Raw genomic sequence first — 19,509 nt, forward strand, 5'->3', positions numbered from 1 at the left:
CAAACTCTGGTTCTCTTATTGCAGATCAAATTGTTTACATTTTTCCTAATTGTATTATAGAAGACATTGTAATGCAAGGTATGCTACAGTATATGTGTAGGATATGCTGTATTGGCTAATTTGCATATGCAGCTTAGTTTTTTAACCTCCATTCTAGCATACATGACACACACATCTTTCAATCTACACGCTTTTATCTGACTTTCTAGCCAAAACATGATTTTTTTTAAATGTCACATTTTCTTATTTCAGTCTTTGGGAGTTCATCAAACACGTACCGCAAGCAATTTGAGTTTTCAAACCTCGTTTGAGGCTGTGTTTACAATCTAGATAGAAGCAGTGTTAAACTACACCTTTTATGAGAAAATGTGCAAGAATTGAAGGTGCCATCACATTTTATAGTTATTATAAGAATGTTTTACTGTCATCTACAAAAAATCTGCTCCCCCTCGATGGGGATCGATCAACTTCACGTTTTTCCGGCTTCCGCCCACAACCTATAGTTGCATATTTGCATTTTTGAATGAATACTTGAGAGAGTAGCCCACCATTCACATTCTATTCCATATTCTGAGCCATAGGCCTATCCAGGCCTTTACACTTAATGTAGTTGGTCCAAAGGTGGCATCTCGACACTCACTTTAATTGGATTGATAATGTATTTCTATCCCAGTTCACTTTCACTACAACAAAGTAATCAGCCTCTCTGTTTTCAGTTAGACTAACACAATACTTGTTTAATTTTATTAAATATAGAATCTTCACCTTATTAGAACATGATTTCCTTTACAACCATGTATGTATGTACGTATGTTTGTATACTTTTAAATTAATTGATAGTGCAATTAAAGTGTGTAATCGAGTCAGAAGCTTCCTGACATTGAGTGCCTCGACTCCTATTAAGTTAATTGAGTATTAGACATTTGATGTTTTGTGCCATATTCTGGTCTAGTGGTAATGCTGCTGACTCTGGACCACACATGACCCTTTGCGGCATGGATTCAAACCCTGCCTATGCTTCCTATCTGTATTCCTCCTTATCTCAATAAAGAGAGCGAAAATACTAATATATATAAAGAAATTAGTAATCTCCAGACCATATACTACCCAAACATGGTGAAGGGAACACATCCTAGATCTGAATGTAGGAAATATTCTTATTAAATACTTTTTTCTTTACATAGTTGAATGTGACGACAACAAAATCACACAAAAATGATCAATGGAAATCAAATTTATCAACCCATGGAAGTCTGGATTTGGAGTCACACTCAGAAGTGGAAAACCACACTACAGGCTGATCCAACTTTTATGCAATGTCCTTAAAACAAGTCAAAATGAGGCTCAGTAGTGTGTGTGGCCTCCACGTACCTGTATGACCTCCCTACAATGCCTGGGCATGCTCCTGATGAGGTGGTGGATGGTCTCCTGAGGGATCTCTTCCCAGACCTGGACTAAAGCATCCGCCAACTCCTGGACAGTCTGTGGTGCAACGTGGCGTTGGTGGATGGAGCGAGACATGATGTCCCAGATGTGCTCAATTGGATTCAGGTCTGGGGAACGGGCGGGCCAGTCCATAGCATCAATGCCTTCCTCTTGCAGGAACTGCTGACACACTCCAGCCACATGACGTCTAGCATTGTCTTGCATTAGAAGGAACCCAGGGCCAACCGCACCAGCATATGGTCTCACAAGGGGTCTGAGGATCTCATCTCGGTACCTAATTGCAGTCAGGCTACCTCTGGTGAGCACATGGAGGGCTGTGCGGCCCCCCAAAGAAATGCCACCCCACACCATGACTGACCCACCACCAAACCGGTCATGCTGGAGGATGTTGCAGGCAGCAGAACATTCTCCACAGCGTCTCCAGACTGTCACATGTGCTCAGTGTGAACCTGCTTTCATCTGTGAAGGGCACAGGGCGCCAGTGGCGAATTTGCCAATCTTGGTGTTCTATGGCAAATTCTCTGCCAAACGTCCTGCACGGTGTTGGGCTGTAAGCACAACCCCCACCTGTGGATATCGGGCCCTCATACCACCCTCGTGGAGTCTGTTTCTGACCGTTTGAGCAGACACATGCACATTTGTGGCCTGTTGGAGGTCATTTTGCAGGGCTCTGGGAGTGCTCCTCCTGCTCCTCCTTGCACAAAGGCGGAGGTAGCAGTCCTGCTGCTGGGTTGTTTCCCTCCTACGGCCTCCTCCACGTCTCCTGATATACTGGCCTGTCTCCTGGTAGCGCCTCCATGCTCTGGACACTACGCTGACAGACACAGTAAACCTTCTTGCCACAGTTCGCATTGATGTGCCATCCTGGATGAGCTGCACTACCTGAGCCACTTGTGTGGGTTGTAGACTCCGTCTCATGCTACCACTAGAGTGAAAGCACCGCCAGCATTCAAAAGTGACCAAAACATCAGCCAGGAAGCATAGGAACTGAGAAGTGGTCTGTGGTCACCACATGCAGAACCACTCCTTCATTGGGGGTGTCTTGCTAATTGCCTATATTCAATTTGCACAACAGCATGTGAAATGTATTGTCAATCAGTGTTGCTTCCTAATTGGATAGTTTGATTTCACAGAAGTGTGATTGACTTGGAGTTACATTGTGTTGTTTAAGTGTTCCCTTAATTTTTTTGAGCAGTGTATATAGAATAATGGGTTTTGACATTGGTGGTGACTTTCTGAACTGTTATAGTTAGACCAACAGTTTAAAGTAATACAGAAAAATATTGGTATTTGAGTTCTGATTGACTAAATTGACAACATTTTCTGGAAATTTGTTGTATTTTCCCGTCAATTCACCAGAAACAACCATTCACGGCTATTTGTTTTAAAATGCCTTAGTAAGTTACACAGTATATGTAAATTGCATAGTATAGTATATGTTCCTGCTGTTCTCTCCTTCAAATCTGGTATCAGCCGGTCTTCGCCCATTCATCACCCCTCATGTCTGTTTCTGCAGTCACAAAACTCTGCCTCCTTCCACATTGTCACTGTGATAACAGAACAGAACTACCTCGAGACCAACGATGGTTGATAAATGAAGATAGTTAACTCAGGATGTTTACCACTGTCTGCTTTAGGAGGTGGCTCCTTAAGCAGACATCAATGTGATAGTGCGATGACTTCCTATTAGGGGGGAGAGGAATGTAGGAGTGGGCTGTCTCGCTTCCTCTTCCGTCTCTGCTTGAGACTCCAGAATGCTGAGTCACAATGATAAGGCAGAAATACAGCCAGGGCAGAGCCTGAGTCATTCCATACTATAGTAGAACCAACAGGAGGTTATGACAGGAATAAGCAGGGGTGCTAATTTCACTGGTGACATGCATTTTTGTCCTCTCCCCAGTTTTATCATTGGAATGTGATACAAAACGAGGCAACGGTGTGCTTTTGAACCATGCAGATGCCTCCGAGCAGTCGGGTAGGCTGTTTGCTGTGTTTATTCGACCCCAAAAATATATAAATATATATGTCCCCTCCACATCTAAAACCAATGTTGCTCCCCTGGTAAAAATAGTGGGAGGGAGCAATTGGGAGAGAGGGGAAGGGGGAAAGAGTACAGACTAAAAACACTGTGTCACCCTTCAGAACTTAAATAGAAAGAGTTATGTAATGGTTAATCATTTACTGTATTACTTAGTGTTTATAACTTTGTGCAGCTGGTCACATGATGGACCCTGTCATGACTTTAACAACTTAACACAGGTTCTCGGTTTTGAACATTACAGAAAAGAATTGCATTAAAAAATGAAGACAATTCTATGTCAATTTCATTTTTAATGCTACGTTTGCCCTTCTGCTAAAATATGGTCACTTAGAACGATCTGGACTCAGGGGTAGACGTAACATAGTAAAAGTAAATTCAGGATACTCCCATTAGTATGATATGTTTTGTATGGTATGTATTAGTTTGTGGATGTCCATCATCCATTTCGTATTATATTTTACTAATTGCAATTTGTACAATATGTTACGATTTGCTAAACATATGATATCTTACGAATTCCAATTTGTTGTGGCTAACGTTAGCTCGGTGGCTAGGTGCTAGCGTTAGCTAGGTGGCTGAAATTAGCTAGGCTAGGGGTTAAGGTTAGGTCTAAGGTTAAGGTTAGGAGTTAGATTAAAGGGCAACCTTTGTGATGCTAGACGTTCGCGTTATATGCTCACCCTAAATTATCCTTTAAGCATGACACATCATTTAGTCAACAGGTGAAGAATGCCAAGTATGTCACAGCCCTTTTTGTAACACCAGATTAAACAAACTGATAGATAGAGCCTGTTTTGGCTTACATTTTAGGTGAAAGGGGTCCTGTCCTCAAACAATTGGAGTAGAGGCACTACCTTACATACTAGGCCAGTAAAGATCAGGGGCTGTAAAATCAGTGGCAGCTGGGGGGCGGAGCTTCCCCATCAAGTAATGTTATTCAATGTGATCTAAAAGGCTAAACTGAGCCTAAATCGGCACTCTTACTTTGAGAGGCTTGATGCATACTGCCCCAAAAGACCTAAGTAGTGTTCGATTACCCATTCTAACATACCGTATTCTACATACATGCTGCATACTATTAGTTCATAGGGCTCCCGAGTGGCGCAGCGGTCTGAGGCACCGCATCCCAGTGCAAGCGGCATCACTTTAGTACCCGTTTTGAATCCAGGCTGTATCACATCTGTATGTGATTGGCCCAGCGTCGTCCAGGTTTGGCTGGAGTAGGCCGAATTTGTTCTTAACTGACTTGCCTAGTTAAATAAAGGTTACATTTGAGTATACTGTAAAAGAACGTTAAACTTCTAGTTGAGCTTACTTTCGCTTCGCCAGTCTACCGGAAGCTGATGGTGTTGCTATGCAACGTTACACGTTATAGCATAACTAATTACTAGCTAGACATCATACGATTTCGGGTGTGTTTGTAAATTAAATCTGGAATGCCAGAGTATGCTCTCGGCGTTCGTAAATTCAGAGCGTTGTCAGATTGTCCGTTCGTAAATGTAAAGCGTTTCGCCCTCGGAGCGCTCAGATCCCACACTGGCCGCTCTGGCCGAGGAGTAGGGTTGATCCGAGCATTTTGACCTCACAACGGCTGTCAAGCACCCAAGCTAACTGGCTAACTTTGGCTAGCTACTTCCAGTGTCCATTGAGAACGCACAATGACTATACCACTTAGCTAATCCTGATGTATTAATAGCCAACTAACTTTACGTTAGGTAGCTAGCTAACATACTGGTACATACTGCTGTAATGATATGCTATGCTATGTAAGGATAGCGTAGCTAAAACATTGTCAGCCAACATCAGACATAACGTGTAACGGAACTTATTTGAAAAGTCATTACATCTTAAATAATGTGAAGAGGGGTTTGTTCTCTGCCCACTTCATTTCATGGATAAAGAATCTTCCATTAAAGATAAACAAATGAACAATGAAAGTTAAATCAGGGTCCATGTCAAAAAACATAATATCATAGTCTCTCAGATTAACATTAACAGTTTTCTCTTTAAGATAAAATCTTCTAACTCACTCCAAAATCTTCTGACAAAAGAACATAAGTATACAATATGGAATAAGAAAGACTTAAAACACAAAAACAAGTATTTATTTTTCCAAAACTTGTTTGACAACAACATTATTTGGATTAAACAATTATTGAACAATTATCAAGAATTCATGAGAACACCCAATGTTACATTCACTCCTGAGGAATGGGATCGTCATCAAATGATCCGCATAGTTCCTGTTGAATTTCTAAAGGTGATTGGCTACGCTTTGTGAGGGTGGATTTCACTGACGCATTCCGTTTGGAACAATAAATAGAGCGAACAAGGCTCCTTCCAGTTCACAAGTCTGAGAAGACGCATGAAGAAGTTCTTGCTTCAACAGTGATTGAACGGATCTCCTCTGCCTTCGTCCCGCATTATAGAACATTTTGGATTGATAACATAACACTTACCTGAACTATAATAGCAAAATAGTCGAATAAACCCTATTTTTGTACCGTTACTTTAGATATTAAAGAAAATCTGCCAAAATGGAGTCTCAGATCCGCCAGAACTATCACCACGATTGCGAAGCTGCCATCAACCGGATGATCAACTTGGAGATGTTTGCCTCCTACACCTACACTTCAATGGTAAGGAGTCTACCAAGATGACCGTTTTGTTGAGCTACCTGTTGTTATGCCTGGGCCTAAATTCCACTTTTCACCTGACTTTTCTGTAGCCAATCACCTCGACTCCGTTACGTACATATTTGAGTTTTACTTGGCAAGGCTATTAAGATCCTCCAGGTTGGTATAGCATTCAAGTGAAGCCGGGAATCTATCCTACCTTGGTCAGAGCGCGTAACTCCTTGACAGGTTAATTGTCAGGTTACCAAGTAGACTACAGACTAGACTGATTCATGCCTATATCATCAAGCTTAGTTGCCACAACAAGAACATAATGCCCAGTCACGTTCGCCACTTTTTTTTCTTCTAACCACACTTTTGTTTGTCCACCCAGGCTTTCTATTTCTCCCGTGACGATGTGGCTCTGTCTGGCTTCGCGCATTTCTTCAAGGAGAACAGCGACGAGGAGCGGGAGCACGCCGACAAGCTACTCTCCTTCCAGAACAAGAGAGGTGGATGCATTTTACTCCAGGACATCAAGGTGAGCGCCTGAGCATCGAGGAACACATTTAGATTGTAGACTGATAGAAAATGTCTTTACTCCATGGAGTGTCCAGCATTAAGTTGATATAGAGAACCTGTAGTCCTAAACATACTGCCTTTAACCACTGAACTGAAATGATGTGAGGGATGTAACTCTGTTCACTTTATCCTGACCTTAACGTCTGCTAGTAGTCCCTAACCCTCCTGTGTTCACTCTGGCCTGTGTAGAAGCCAGAACGTGATGAGTGGGGCAATGGGCTGGAGGCCATGCAGTGTGCTCTGCAGCTGGAGAAGAATGTGAACCAGGCCCTGCTGGACCTGCACAAGATTGCCTCTGGAAAGGTTGACCCCCATGTAAGTTATGGTGAAACCACACATCACATGTATGTATCACATAGAATACAGGTACTGTCCCAGGAGATGATCAGGTTGTTGTAGCTCTGATAACTAATGACAGGATTGTGTGACCTGTTTCTTAACACGCACACAATAGTCCACAGATGCACACTACACACACAATGCAGCTAATGCATAAGGGGTGGCAGGTCATCTAGTGGTTAGAGCTTTGGGCCAGTAACCAGAAGGTTGCTGGCTCGAATCCCTGAGCTGCCAAGGTAAAAATCTCTTCTGCCCCTGATTAACCCACTGTGCCACGTTAGGATGTCATTGTAAATAGGAATTTGTTATCTGACTTGTCTAGTTAAAAAATAAACTGCAGACACCTCATTATCTGCCCTTATGCCATTACCACCAGGCTCTTGTGTGTTACTGTATTTACAGTAGTATGTAGTCATTCTCTGTTCTGACCTGTGTTTACCCTCTTTAGCTGTGTGACTTCCTGGAGACCCATTACCTGAATGAGCAGGTGGAGGCCATTAAGAAGCTGGGAGACCACATCACCAACCTCACCAAGATGGATGCTGTCAAAAACAAGATGGCAGAGTACCTGTTTGACAAGCACACCCTGGGAGGCCAGAGCTAAACCACTTCCATCCCCAGGCTACGGCCTCCAGCCTCAGACCAGGACTCCTGGCTTCTCTGATGGATCCTACTGGCTTTACATTTATAGGGGAGAGTGTTAAACTGGTGCAGTGCAACACAGCTGTAACATTGGTGTATCTGTTGACAACACTACTGTATTGGAGGCAAGGCTTCTTATAAAACAATTAAAAATATCAGTTAAGTTTGTTGCTGTTTTCTAAGTGTTGACCTGTAGTAGTGGATGTTGTATCAGTCTATTGAGGTTCTTTGCTCTTTTACTGAGCATCTTCATACCAGTGGTGAATACTGACAATTACCTGACTGAGGGTCATAACAATAGAAGTTTAACATGAGGTTTTATAAAGGATGTTACCTCTCACCACAGAGGGTGTCCTTTACCGTATCTTGTAATAGTGCCATATCAATTAAGGGCCCAGCTGTCAACTCTAGGTCCATAGGAGTGAAATGGGTAACTACAGTTGATATAGACCTTTAATCTGAGCATCACAAGTTTATTATTATACAGCCTAGAGGTCAATCAAACCCTTGCGTCCTGCTCGGTAATTCAGTTAGCAAGTTATGGTATATTTCTCTAGTGATGAATTTCATCTCTTACTGACACAAAATATGTCTACTTCAGGTAATACCCAGAAGTTCCCCTACAGCAAACTATGAACTGAATACTCAAAATAGTAAATCTACAAGCCTCTTGTTCACCATAAGGGGCTTATCGGAGCTGTCATATGGTTGCAAAGCTACTGGTAATTTACTGAAGTCGTTCATTTTGGTAATTGACAGCCAAGCTTCACCTTAATACTTTTAACTGAAAATATTGCTAGACAATTTTAAGGTGTCCATATAGTAAATGAGTTTCTAGCGGGTAGACCATTTCGTTAAAGGGGAAAATGGCCTAATGAGAAGTGTCTAATCAGCAATGGCATTTTCAATAACTAAACTATTTCCTTTTCACAACTGCCGCCAACATTAACAACCTAGAAGTATTGACATTTGTAAAATGGAGTACATTTAATTAAAAGATAATGGTGTTCACAGAGTTGATTTATATTTAGGGTAATGTTTTGCAGCTTTGTCATTCTATTTGAAAATATATTTTACATGTGAAATCCACACAGGGCCAGATATTTGTGATAATCAGACGTACCCAAGAAGGCTACTAGATGGCATCTGGTTCATTTGCATTTTCCAACATTTGAATTTATGGATCCCTATTAGCTGCTGTCAAGGTATCAGTTACTGGGGCCTCCCGGGTGGCGCAGTGGTTAAGGGCGCTGTACTGGGTTCGCACCCAGGCTCAGTCGTAACCGGACGCGACCGGGAGGTCCGTGGGGCGACGCACAATTGGCCTAGCGTCGTCCGGGTTAGGGAGGGATTGGTCGGTAGGGATCTCCTTGTCTCATCGCGCACCAGCGACTCCTGTGGCGGGCCGGGCGCAGTGCGCGCTAGCCAAGGTTGCCAGGTGCACGGTGTAGCCTCCGACACATTGGTGCGGCTGGTTGGGTTGTGTATCGGAGGACGCATGACATTCAGCCTTCGTTTCTCCCGAGCCCATACGGGAGTTGTAGCAATGAGACAAGATAGTAGCTACTACAACAATTGGATACCACGAAATTGGGGAGAAAAAGGGGTAAAATAAAATTTTAAGAAAGGTAGCAGTTACTCTTTATGGGGTCTAGCAAAATAAAGGCAGTTCTATACAATAACACTAACATTACATTAGATTTCACAACACATTAAGGGTTTGACCTCAGGCCACTACTCTTCTACAACACGAAATGTATTGCATTTTTCAATTAATAATTGAGTAGCCCAGCATTCACATTCTATTCCATATTTTGAGCCATAGGCCTATCCAAGGTTTTACACATAATGTAGTTGGTCCAAAGTTGGCATCATCATCACTTTAATTGGATTGATAAGGTATTTCTATCCCAGTTCACTTTCACTACAACAAAGTAATCAGCCTCTCTGTTTTCAGTTAGACTAACACAATACTTGTTTAATTTGATTCATTATAGAATCTTCACCTTATTAGAACATGATTTCCTTTACAACCATGTATGTATGTACGTATACATGTATACTTGTTAATTAATTGATAGTGCAATTAAAGTGTGTCATCAAGTCAGCAGCTTCTTGACATTGAGTGCCTCGACTCCTATTAAGTTAATTGAGTATCAGACATTTTGTGACATATTCTGGTCTAGTGGTAATGCTCCTGACTCTGGACCACACATGACCCTTGGTGGCATGGATTCAAACCCTGCCTACGCTTCATATCTGTATTCCTCTAACTTTCTGTCCCCCTCATTCATAACTTGATATCTCAATAAAGAGAGAGAAAATACTAATATATATAAAGAAATTAGTAATCTCCAGACCATGTACAACCCAAACATGGTGAAGGGAACATAAATAGAATAATGGGTTTTGACATTGGTGGTGACTTTCTGAACTGTTATAGTTAGACCAACAGTTTAAAGTAATACAGAAATATATTGGTATTTGAGTTCTGATTGACTAAATTGACAACATTTTCTGGAAATTTGTTGTATTTTCCCTTCAATTCATCAGAAACAACCATTCACAGCTATTTGTTAAAAAATGCCTTAGTAAGTTACACAGTATATGGAAGTTGCATAGTATAGTATATGTTCCTGCTGTTCTCTCCTTCTTCCCTTCTTCCTTTTCTTCAAATCTGGTATCAGCCGGTCTTCGCCCATTCATCACCCCTCATGTCTGTTTCTGCAGTCACAAAACTCTGCCTCCTTCCACCATTGTCACTGTGATAACAGAACAGAACTACCTCGAGACAAACAATGGTGGATAAATGAAGATAGTTAACTCAGGCCGTTTACCACTGTCGGCTTTAGGAGGTGGCTCCTTAAGCAGACAACAATGCGATAGTGCGATGACTTCCTATGGGGGGGATGAAGGAGTGGGCTGTCTCGCTTCCTCATCCATCTCTGCTTGAGACTCCAGAATGATGAGTCACAATGACAAGGCAGAAATACAGCCAGGGCAGAGCCTGAGTCATTCCATACTGTAGTTGAACCAACAGGAGGTTATGACAGGAATAAGCAGGGGTGCTAATTTCACTGGGGACAGGGGGGACATGCATTTTTGTCCCCTCCCCAGTTTTATCATTGGAATGTGATACAAAACGAGGCAACGGTGTGCTTTAGGACCATGCGGATGCCTCCGAGCAGTCAGGTAGGCTGTTTGCTGTGTTTATTCGACCAAAAATATATATAAATATATATGTCCCCTCCACATCTAAAACCAATATTGCGCCCCAGGTAAAATAAGTGGGAGGGAGCAATTGGGAGAGAGGGGAAGGGGGAAAGAGTACAGACTAAAAACACTGTGTCACCCTTCAGAACTTAAATAGAAAGAGTTATGTAATGGTTAATCATTTACTGTATTACTTACGGTTTATAACTTTGTGCAGCTGGTCACATGATGGACCCTGTCATTACTTTAACAACTTAACACAGGTTCTCGGGGTTGAACATTACAGAAAAGAATTGCAATTCAAAAATGAAGACAATTCTATGTCAATTTCATTTTTAACGCTATGTTTGCCCTTCTGCTAAAATATGGTCACTTAGAACGATCTGGACTCAGGGGTAGACGTAACATAGTAAAAGTACATTCAGGATACTCCCATTAGTATGATATGTTTTGTATGGTATGTATTAATTTGTGGATGTCCATCATCAATATCGTATTATATTTTACTAATTGCAATTTTTACAATATGTTACGATTTGCTAAACATATGATATCTTACGAAGTCCAATTTGTTGTGGCTAACGTTAGCTCGGTGGCTAGGTGCTAGCGTTAGCTAGGTGGCTGAAATTATCTAGGCTAGGGGTTAAGGGCTAAGGTTAGGTCTAAGGTTAAGGTTAGGAGTTAGGTTAAAGGGCAACCTTTGTGATGCTAGACGTTCGCGTTATATGCTCACCCTAAATCATCCTTTAAGCATGACACATCATTTAGTCAACAGGCGATGTCCCTTTTCGCAAAAAAAAGGAATGCCAAGTATGTCACAGCCCTTTTTGTAACACTGGTTTAAGCATGAGTCTACTGCCACTTCCAACAGTCTGAAGAATCTTTGTCTCATTGTCTCCAAAACTTTGTTTGCGCTCATAATGAAAACATTACACTATAAAGTGAGGTTCAGTCTAAAACAGTTGATCAAAGTAACAGACAACAGGGCACATACTTCAAGGATTATCTATGTTGAAGACCCTTACCCACATTTGAAGCAGCTTCATAATTTTTCATCAAACACTGAACCTAGATAGTAGCTATGACAAACTGATAGATAGATAGAGCCTGTTTTGGCTTACATTTTAGGAGAAAGGGGGTCCTGTCCTCAAACAATTGGAGTAGAGGGACTACCTTACATACTAGGCCAGTAAAGATCAGGGGCTGGGTGGCTGCTGGGGGGAGGAGCTTCCCCATCAATGTAATGTTATTCAATGTGATCTAAAAGGCTAAACTGATCCTAACCCGCTATGCGGTTCGTAAGGATAGCGTAGCTAAAAAATTGTCAGCCAACATCAGACATAACGTGTAACTTATTTGAAAAGTCATTACACCTCTCAACATTTTCTTAACTCTTGTCATAATTAGTCAAAGCAAGTAAATTTATCCACTCTCGTAATAAACAAAGTAACAATTTTTAAACAGATTAAGATGAGGTCGAGGCAAGAGCATTTACTCCACCCACAATCTGTCCGCGTGAGATAAAACCGTTTTTGTGTAGAGGTATATAACAGTGTCAAATGACTTGCGGATTTTGATCATATAGAAGTTTCGTAATGTTTAAGCTTTAACAAATGTACTAATATTTTCGGATGCACGTGGCATTCCGGCAACTTTGAGAAAAATTACGTCTAGTTCTGCGTGTTGTTCGTGCCTTCCCTCTCATTGGCTAGAATGGTTCCACCTGATCTTGCCTGTCTCCAATTGTTGAGCACATGTATTTCCATTGTTAGATGGGTCACTCGGCTCTCTTGTCAATATAATACATATCTTTGCTTTAGGTTGATGTGAATGAGTGGGATCATCATTTATTTATATTTTTTATATATATTTTTTTTAATTATTATTATGAACACAACAATACAAAATATATACAAAGAAGAGTACATAAACCTAACATATCAAGATTCCTTTTCAATTTGTTAAACATTTTTCATTAATTTTTTTTTACTTCACCTTTATTTAACCAGGTAGGCCAGTTGAGAACAAGTTCTCATTTACAACTGCGACCTGGCCAAGATAAAGCAAAGCAGTGCGACACAAACAATAACACAGAGTTACACATGGAATAAACAAACGTACAGTCAATAACACAATAAAAAAAAATCTATATACAGTTTGTGCAAATGAGGCAAGATTAGGGAGGTAGGGCAATAAATTGGCCGTAGTGGCGAAGTGATTACAATTTAGCAATTAAACACTGGAGTGATAGATGTGCAGAAGATGAATGTGCAAGTAGAGATACTGGGGTGCAAAGGAGCAAAAAAATAAGTAACAATATGGGGATGAGGTAGTTGGATGGGCTACTTACAGATGGGCTTTGGTGCAATGATATGTGACCTGCTCTGACAGCTGATGTTTAAAGTTAGTGAGGGAGATATGAGTCTCTTTATGGTGAATATTGCTTTTTTGTTTTTACATTTACTGATAATTTCAAAATAATATTTAAATTCTATCTTAAATAATGTGAAGAGGGGTTTGTTCTCTGCCCACTTCATTTCATGGATAAAGAATCTTCCATTAAAGATAAACAAATGAACAATGAAAGTTAAATCAGGGTCCATATCAAAAATACATTATTTGGATTAAACAATTATTGAACAATGATGGCCAACTATACGATTATCAAGAATTCATGAGAACACACAATGTTACATTCACTCATGAGGAATGGGATCGTCATCAAATGATCCGCATAGTTCCTGTTGAATTTCTAAAGGTGATTGGCTACACTCTGTGAGGGTGGATTTCACTGACGTATTCCGTTTGGAACAATAAATAGAGCGAACAAGGCTCCTTCTAGTTCACAAGTCTGAGAAGACGCATGAAGAAGTTCTTGCTTCAACAGTGATTGAACGGAACTCCTCTGCCTTCGTCCCGCATTATAGAACATTTTGGATTGATAACATAACACTTACCTGAACTATAATAGTAAAATAGTCGAATAAACCCTATTTTTGTACCGTTACTTTAGATATTAAAGAAAATCTGCCAAAATGGAGTCTCAGATCCGCCAGAACTATCACCACGATTGCGAAGCTGCCATCAACCGGATGATCAACTTGGAGATGTTTGCCTCCTACACCTACACTTCAATGGTAAGGAGTCTACCAAGATGACCGTTTTGTTGAGCTACCTGTTATTATGCCTGGGCCTAAATTCCACTTTTCACCTGACTTTTCTGTAGCCAATCACCTCGACTCCGTTACGTACATATTTGAGTTTTACTTGGCAAGGCTGTTAAGATCCTCCAGGTTGGTATAGCATTCAAGTGAAGCCGCGAATCTATCCTACCTTGGTCAGAGCGCGTAACAACTCCTTGACAGGTTAATTGTCAGGTTACCAAGTAGACTACAGACTAGACTGCTTCATGCCTATATCATCAAGTTTAGTTGCCACAACAAGAACATAACGCCCAGTCACGTTCGGCACTTTTTTTCTAATTCTTTTAACCACACTGTTTTGTTTGTCCACCCAGGCTTCCTATTTCTCCCGTGACGATGTGGCTCTGTCTGGCTTCGCGCATTTCTTCAAGGAGAACAGCAACGAGGAGCGAGAGCACGCTGACAAGCTACTCTCCTTCCAGAACAAGAGAGGTGGACGCATTTTACTCCAGGACATCAAGGTGGGCGCCTGAGCATCGAGGAACACATTTTAGATTGTAGACTGATAGAAAATGTCTTTACTCCATGGAGTGTCCAGCGTGAAGTTGATATAGAGAACCTGGAGTAGTGCTAAACATACTGCCTCTAACCACTGAACTGAAACAGTGTGAGGGATGTAACTCCGTTCACTTTCCCCAAACCTTAACGTTTGCTAGTAGTCCCTAACCCTCCTGTGTTCACTCTGGCCTGTGTAGAAGCCAGAACGTGATGAGTGGGGCAATGGGCTGGAGGCCATGCAGTGTGCTCTGCAGCTGGAGAAGAATGTGAACCAGGCCCTGCTGGACCTGCACAAGATTGCCTCTGACAAGGTTGACCCCCATGTAAGTTATGGTGGAACCACATGTATGTATCACATAGAATACAGGTACTGTCCTAGGAGATGATCAGGTTGTTGTAGCTCTGATAACTAATGACAGGATTGGGTGACCTGTTTCTTAACACGCACACAATAGTCCACAGATGCACACTACACACACAATGCAGCTAATGCATAAGGGGTGGCAGGTCATCTAGTGGTTAGAGCTTTGGGCCAGTAACCAAAAGGTTGCTGGCTCGAATCCCTGAGCTGCCAAGGTAAACATATTTTCTGCCCCTGATTAACCCACTGTGCCACGTTAGGATGTCATTGTAAATAGGAATTTTATCTGACTTGTCTAGTAAAAAATAAACTGCAGACACCTCATTATCTGCCCTTATGCCATTACCACCAGGCTCTTGTGTGTTACTCTATCTACAATAGTCTGTAGTCATTATCTTGTCTGACCTGTTTTCCCTCTTTAGCTGTGTGACTTCCTGGAGACCCATTACCTGAATGAGCAGGTGGAGGCCATTAAGAAGCTGGGAGACCACATCACCAACCTCACCAAGATGGATGCTGTCAAAAACAAGATGGCAGAGTACCTGTTTGACAAGCACACCCTGGGAGGCCAGAGCTAAACCACTTCCATCCCCAGGCTACGGCCTCCAGCCTCAGACCAGGAGTCCTGGCTTCTGTGATAGCTCCTCATGGCTTTGCATTTATAGGGAGGGGAGTGTTAAACTGGTGCAGTGCAACACAGCTGTAAAATAGGTGTTTCTGTTGACAACACTACTGTATTTTGGAGGCAAGGCTTCTTGTAAAACAATTAAAAAAAGATCACTAAAGTTTTTTGCTGTTTTCTAAGTGTTGACCTGTAGTAATGGATGTTGTATCAGTCTATTCAGGTTCTTTGCTCTTTTACTGAGCATCTTCATACCAGTGATGAATACTGACAATTGTAGACCTACTGGCTGAGGGTCATAACAATAGAAGTTCAACATGAGGTTTTATAAAGGATGTTACGTCTGACCACAGAGGGTGTCCTTTACCGTATCTTGTAATACTGCCATGTCAATTAAGGTCCCAGCTGTCAACTCTAGGTCCATAAGAGTGAAATGGGTAACTACAGTTGATGTAGACCTTTAATCTGAGCATCACAAGTGTATTATTATACAGCCTAGAGGTCACTCAAACCCTTGCAAGTTCAAACCCCCGAGCTGACAAGGTATAAATCTGTCGTTCTTCCCCTGAACAGGCAGTTAACCCACTGTTCCTAGGCCGCCATTGAAAATAAGAATTTGTTCTTAACTGACTTGCCTAGTTAAATAAAGAGAATAAATTCCTGCCTGTTAGGACTGGTACAAGATTTCCTATACAACGGATGGGTCCCATTATGTCTGGCGAGAAACCAAACACTGCATTCCACAAGAACATCATACCAACGGTCAAGCATGGTGGTAGTGAGATGGATTGGGGATGCTTTGCTACCTCAGGACCTTGATGACTTGCCTTAATAGAAGGAACCATGAATTCCACAGCAAAATGTCAGGCCATTCGTCTGAGCTGAAGCTGAAGCGCAGCAAGACAATGATCCAAAACACACAAGTCTACATAAATTAAAAAGCAATACATTTTACATTTTTGGAAAGTCCAGACCTAATCCCAATTTAGATGGAGTGGCCGGACTTGAAATGAGCTTGAAAACCCAACAAATTACGCTGAGTTAAAGAAGTTCTGCATGCAAGAGTGGGACAGAATTCCTCCACAGCAATGTGAGAGACTGATCAACAACTACAGGAAGCATTTGGTTGCAGTCATTGCAGCTGAAGGTGGCAATACCAATTACTTAGTGTAGGAGGGCAATTACTTTTTCACACAGAAGAATTGGGTGTTGTGTAACTTGGCTAATTAAATGAGTATCCATTTTTTTGTTATTTGTAAACTCATGTTCCCTTTATCTAATATTAGGTTTTGGTTGAAGATCTGATCAAATTCAGTTACAAAACATGCAAAAATAGAGAACATCAGAAAGGGGAAATACTTTTTAAAACTTTATTTTTACTTTTGTAACAGTACTGTATATATATACACTGAGTGTATAGAACATTAAGAACAACTTCCTAATATTGAATTGCAAACTCCCCTTTTACCCTCAGAACATCCTCAATTCGTTGGGGGCAAGGACTCGATCTACAGGGTGTCGACAGCGTTCTACAGGGATGCTGATTCGTTGACTACAATGCTTCCCACAGTTGTTTTAAATTGGCTGGATGTCCCTATATGAGGTGGATCATTCTTGATACACACAGGAAAGTATTGAGTGTGAAAAACCAAGTGCTTTGGTGGTGATATTCTAAACTGTTAGTTAGACCTACAGTTTAAAGTAATATTGGAAAATATTGTTACTTGAGTTGTGATTGGGGTATATTGGCCAAATGATCAGGAAAGTTGGTGTATTATACCTCCAACATTCATCAGAAACAACCATATTACAGTTTAAAATGCCTTAGTAAGTTACATAGTATGTTACTACTGTTCTCTCCTTCTTCCCTTTTCTTCCTAGTCTCAGGACGTTTTCGCCCACTCACCACCGCTCAAGTCTGTTTCCACAGTCATGAGACCTAGTCTCCTTCCACCATTGTCACAGTGATAGTGGGGTTCTCCATAGACACCAATACGATAGCGGTGTGCTTAGTCCTTGACTTTCATTGAAACAGAACCATTGAGGGAGTGGAACATTTCACTTCCTCTTCCGTCTTTCGCTTCCTCTTCCGTTTTTGCTGCCTAAACAATGCCGTGCTGTGTAGGCCTACAGTGGCAGGAGGAGAGTCAAAGAATTCCTCAGAAAATTATTTTTGATTAGGCATTGTCCAAAAATTGCAATATCTTGCCGGTAGACTAGCCTGTGTTCTGTTCAGTTTGAGAAGGAGAGCGTGAAGTGGAGGACCGGAGGTCAACTTTGATAGCTTGCTACTACTATAATTGATTTTAAGAAAAACAATATGTTTCTTTCCCATTATGTATTTATCCAAGTTATTGACATCACAATAAGCCAGATTTTAGTTACTTACATTGTGGTGCTGAAACTTGAAGCAGCAGTCACGGCACAATCAGTTGGAAATGGACAGCTGATAGTGCTGAAAATAGGCAAATTAGAGAAGGAATAATTCATTTCAACCGTCTTCATTTTAATTAGACTTACTAACAGCAAGAGTGCTTTGTGTTGTAGCCTATTTCTTCCTTTTTAAGAAATAAGAGGTAGCTCTACCCATTTGACAGACAGAGTTACGCTGCTATATCCATCGATTTGTGGTTTGTTGAGGTAGGTTCCTTATCAATCATATGCTTTGTCATGTACTGTCATGTTGTGTCTTGTCTCTGTCCTTTCCCTTCACCCTGTCTCCCTCTGCTGGTCGTTGTTAGGTTACCTTTTCTCCCCCTCTTTCCCCCAGCTGTGCCTTGTCTCCTCCTAACCACCTCGTCACCCCTTTTCCCACCTGTTCCCTTTTTCCCTCTGATTGGGTCCCTATATCTCTCTCTGTTTCTGCTCCTGTCCTTGTCGGATTCTTGTTTGTTGTGTTTCATGCCTGAACCAGACTGTCGTCATGTTTGCTGTAACCTTGTCTTGTCCTGTCGGAATCTGCCGGTCCGTCTGAGCCTACCTATGTTTGGTAATTAAAGAAGCTCTGTTTAAGTTAATTCGCTTTTGGGTCCTCATTCACGCACCGTAACAGAAGAATCCGACCAAGAATGGACCCAGCGACTTCGGATCCTCTCCACTCAGCCGTCGGGATCCAGGGAGCGATGCTAGGCAGACACGAGCAGGAATTGTCTGCTGCTCGACATGCCGTTGAGACCCTGGCCACCCAAGTCTCCAACCTCATAGAACAGGTTCACCATCTCCGCCTCGATCCACCGGCCACTTCCAGGGCTTTCGAATCTCCGGAGCCCAGAATCAATAACCCGCCGTGTTACTCTGGGGAGCCCACTGAATGCCGCTCGTTCCTCACCCAGTGTGATATTGTGTTTTCTCTCCAGCCCTACACTTTCTCCAGGAGCACTGCTCGTGTCGCCTACGTCATATCTCTCCTTATTGGACGGGCTCGTGAGTGGGGCACGGCAATCTGGGAGGCAAGGGCTGAGTGTACTAACCAGTATCAGGACTTTAAGGAGGAGATGATACGGGTTTTTGATCGATCTGTTTTTGGGGAGGAGGCTTCCAGGGCCCTGTCTTCCCTATGTCAAGGTAATCGATCCATAACAGACTACTCTATTGAGTTTCGCACTCTTGCTGCCTCCAGTGGCTGGAACGAGCCGGCTTTGCTCGCTCGTTTTCTGGAGGGTCTCCGCGCAGAGGTAAAGGATGAGATTCTCTCCCGGGAGGTTCCTTCCAGCGTGGATTCCTTGATTGAACTCGCTATTCGCATTGAGCGACGGGTTGATCTTCGTCACCGAGCTCGTGGAAAGGAGCTCGCGTTCTCCGTTGCCCCCCTCTCCGCATCACTACCATCTTCCTCTGCCGGCTCGGGTGCTGAGCCCATGCAGCTGGGAGGTATCCGCATCTCGACTAAGGAGAGGGAACGGAGAATCACCAACCGCCTCTGTCTCTATTGCGGTTCCGCTGGTCAT

General features: G+C 42.1%; 2 protein-coding genes across 2 annotated transcripts; both read left to right on the forward strand.

Moving 5' to 3' along the window:
* The first annotated feature begins 5,856 nt into the window (after window positions 1–5,856).
* LOC100136294 (ferritin H-2) lies at window positions 5,857–7,826 on the forward strand. Its single transcript, NM_001124548.1, is given in 4 exon segments — window positions 5,857–6,126; window positions 6,497–6,643; window positions 6,874–6,999; window positions 7,472–7,826. Coding segments are annotated over 4 exon segments (531 nt in total). The 5' UTR covers window positions 5,857–6,024; the 3' UTR covers window positions 7,628–7,826.
* Window positions 7,827–13,590: 5,764 nt separating this feature from the next.
* LOC149979260 (ferritin, middle subunit-like) lies at window positions 13,591–15,725 on the forward strand. The gene is made up of 4 exons (XM_090193015.1): window positions 13,591–14,015; window positions 14,396–14,542; window positions 14,777–14,902; window positions 15,363–15,725. Exons 1-4 carry the CDS (start codon window positions 13,914–13,916, stop codon window positions 15,516–15,518), a joined length of 531 nt encoding a protein of 176 aa, XP_090049141.1. The 5' UTR covers window positions 13,591–13,913; the 3' UTR covers window positions 15,519–15,725.
* The last annotated feature ends 3,784 nt before the right edge of the window (window positions 15,726–19,509 follow it).

The sequence above is a fragment of the Oncorhynchus mykiss genome, chromosome 12 (genome assembly GCF_057628025.1).
Source record: "Oncorhynchus mykiss isolate SJ-2025 chromosome 12, ASM5762802v1, whole genome shotgun sequence".
In the NCBI taxonomy this organism is placed as follows: Eukaryota; Metazoa; Chordata; class Actinopteri; order Salmoniformes; family Salmonidae; genus Oncorhynchus; species Oncorhynchus mykiss.

Excerpts from the sequence above, each read along its gene's own strand:
- LOC149979260 (XM_090193015.1), top strand. The coding sequence starts at position 13,914 with ATGGAGTCTCAGATCCGCCAGAACTATCACCACGATTGCGAAGCTGCC. Across the intron at positions 14,016-14,395 it reads CCTACACCTACACTTCAATG|GCTTCCTATTTCTCCCGTGA; the intron begins GTAAGGAGTCTA and ends TTGTCCACCCAG. Across the intron at positions 14,543-14,776 it reads TTTTACTCCAGGACATCAAG|AAGCCAGAACGTGATGAGTG; the intron begins GTGGGCGCCTGA and ends TGGCCTGTGTAG.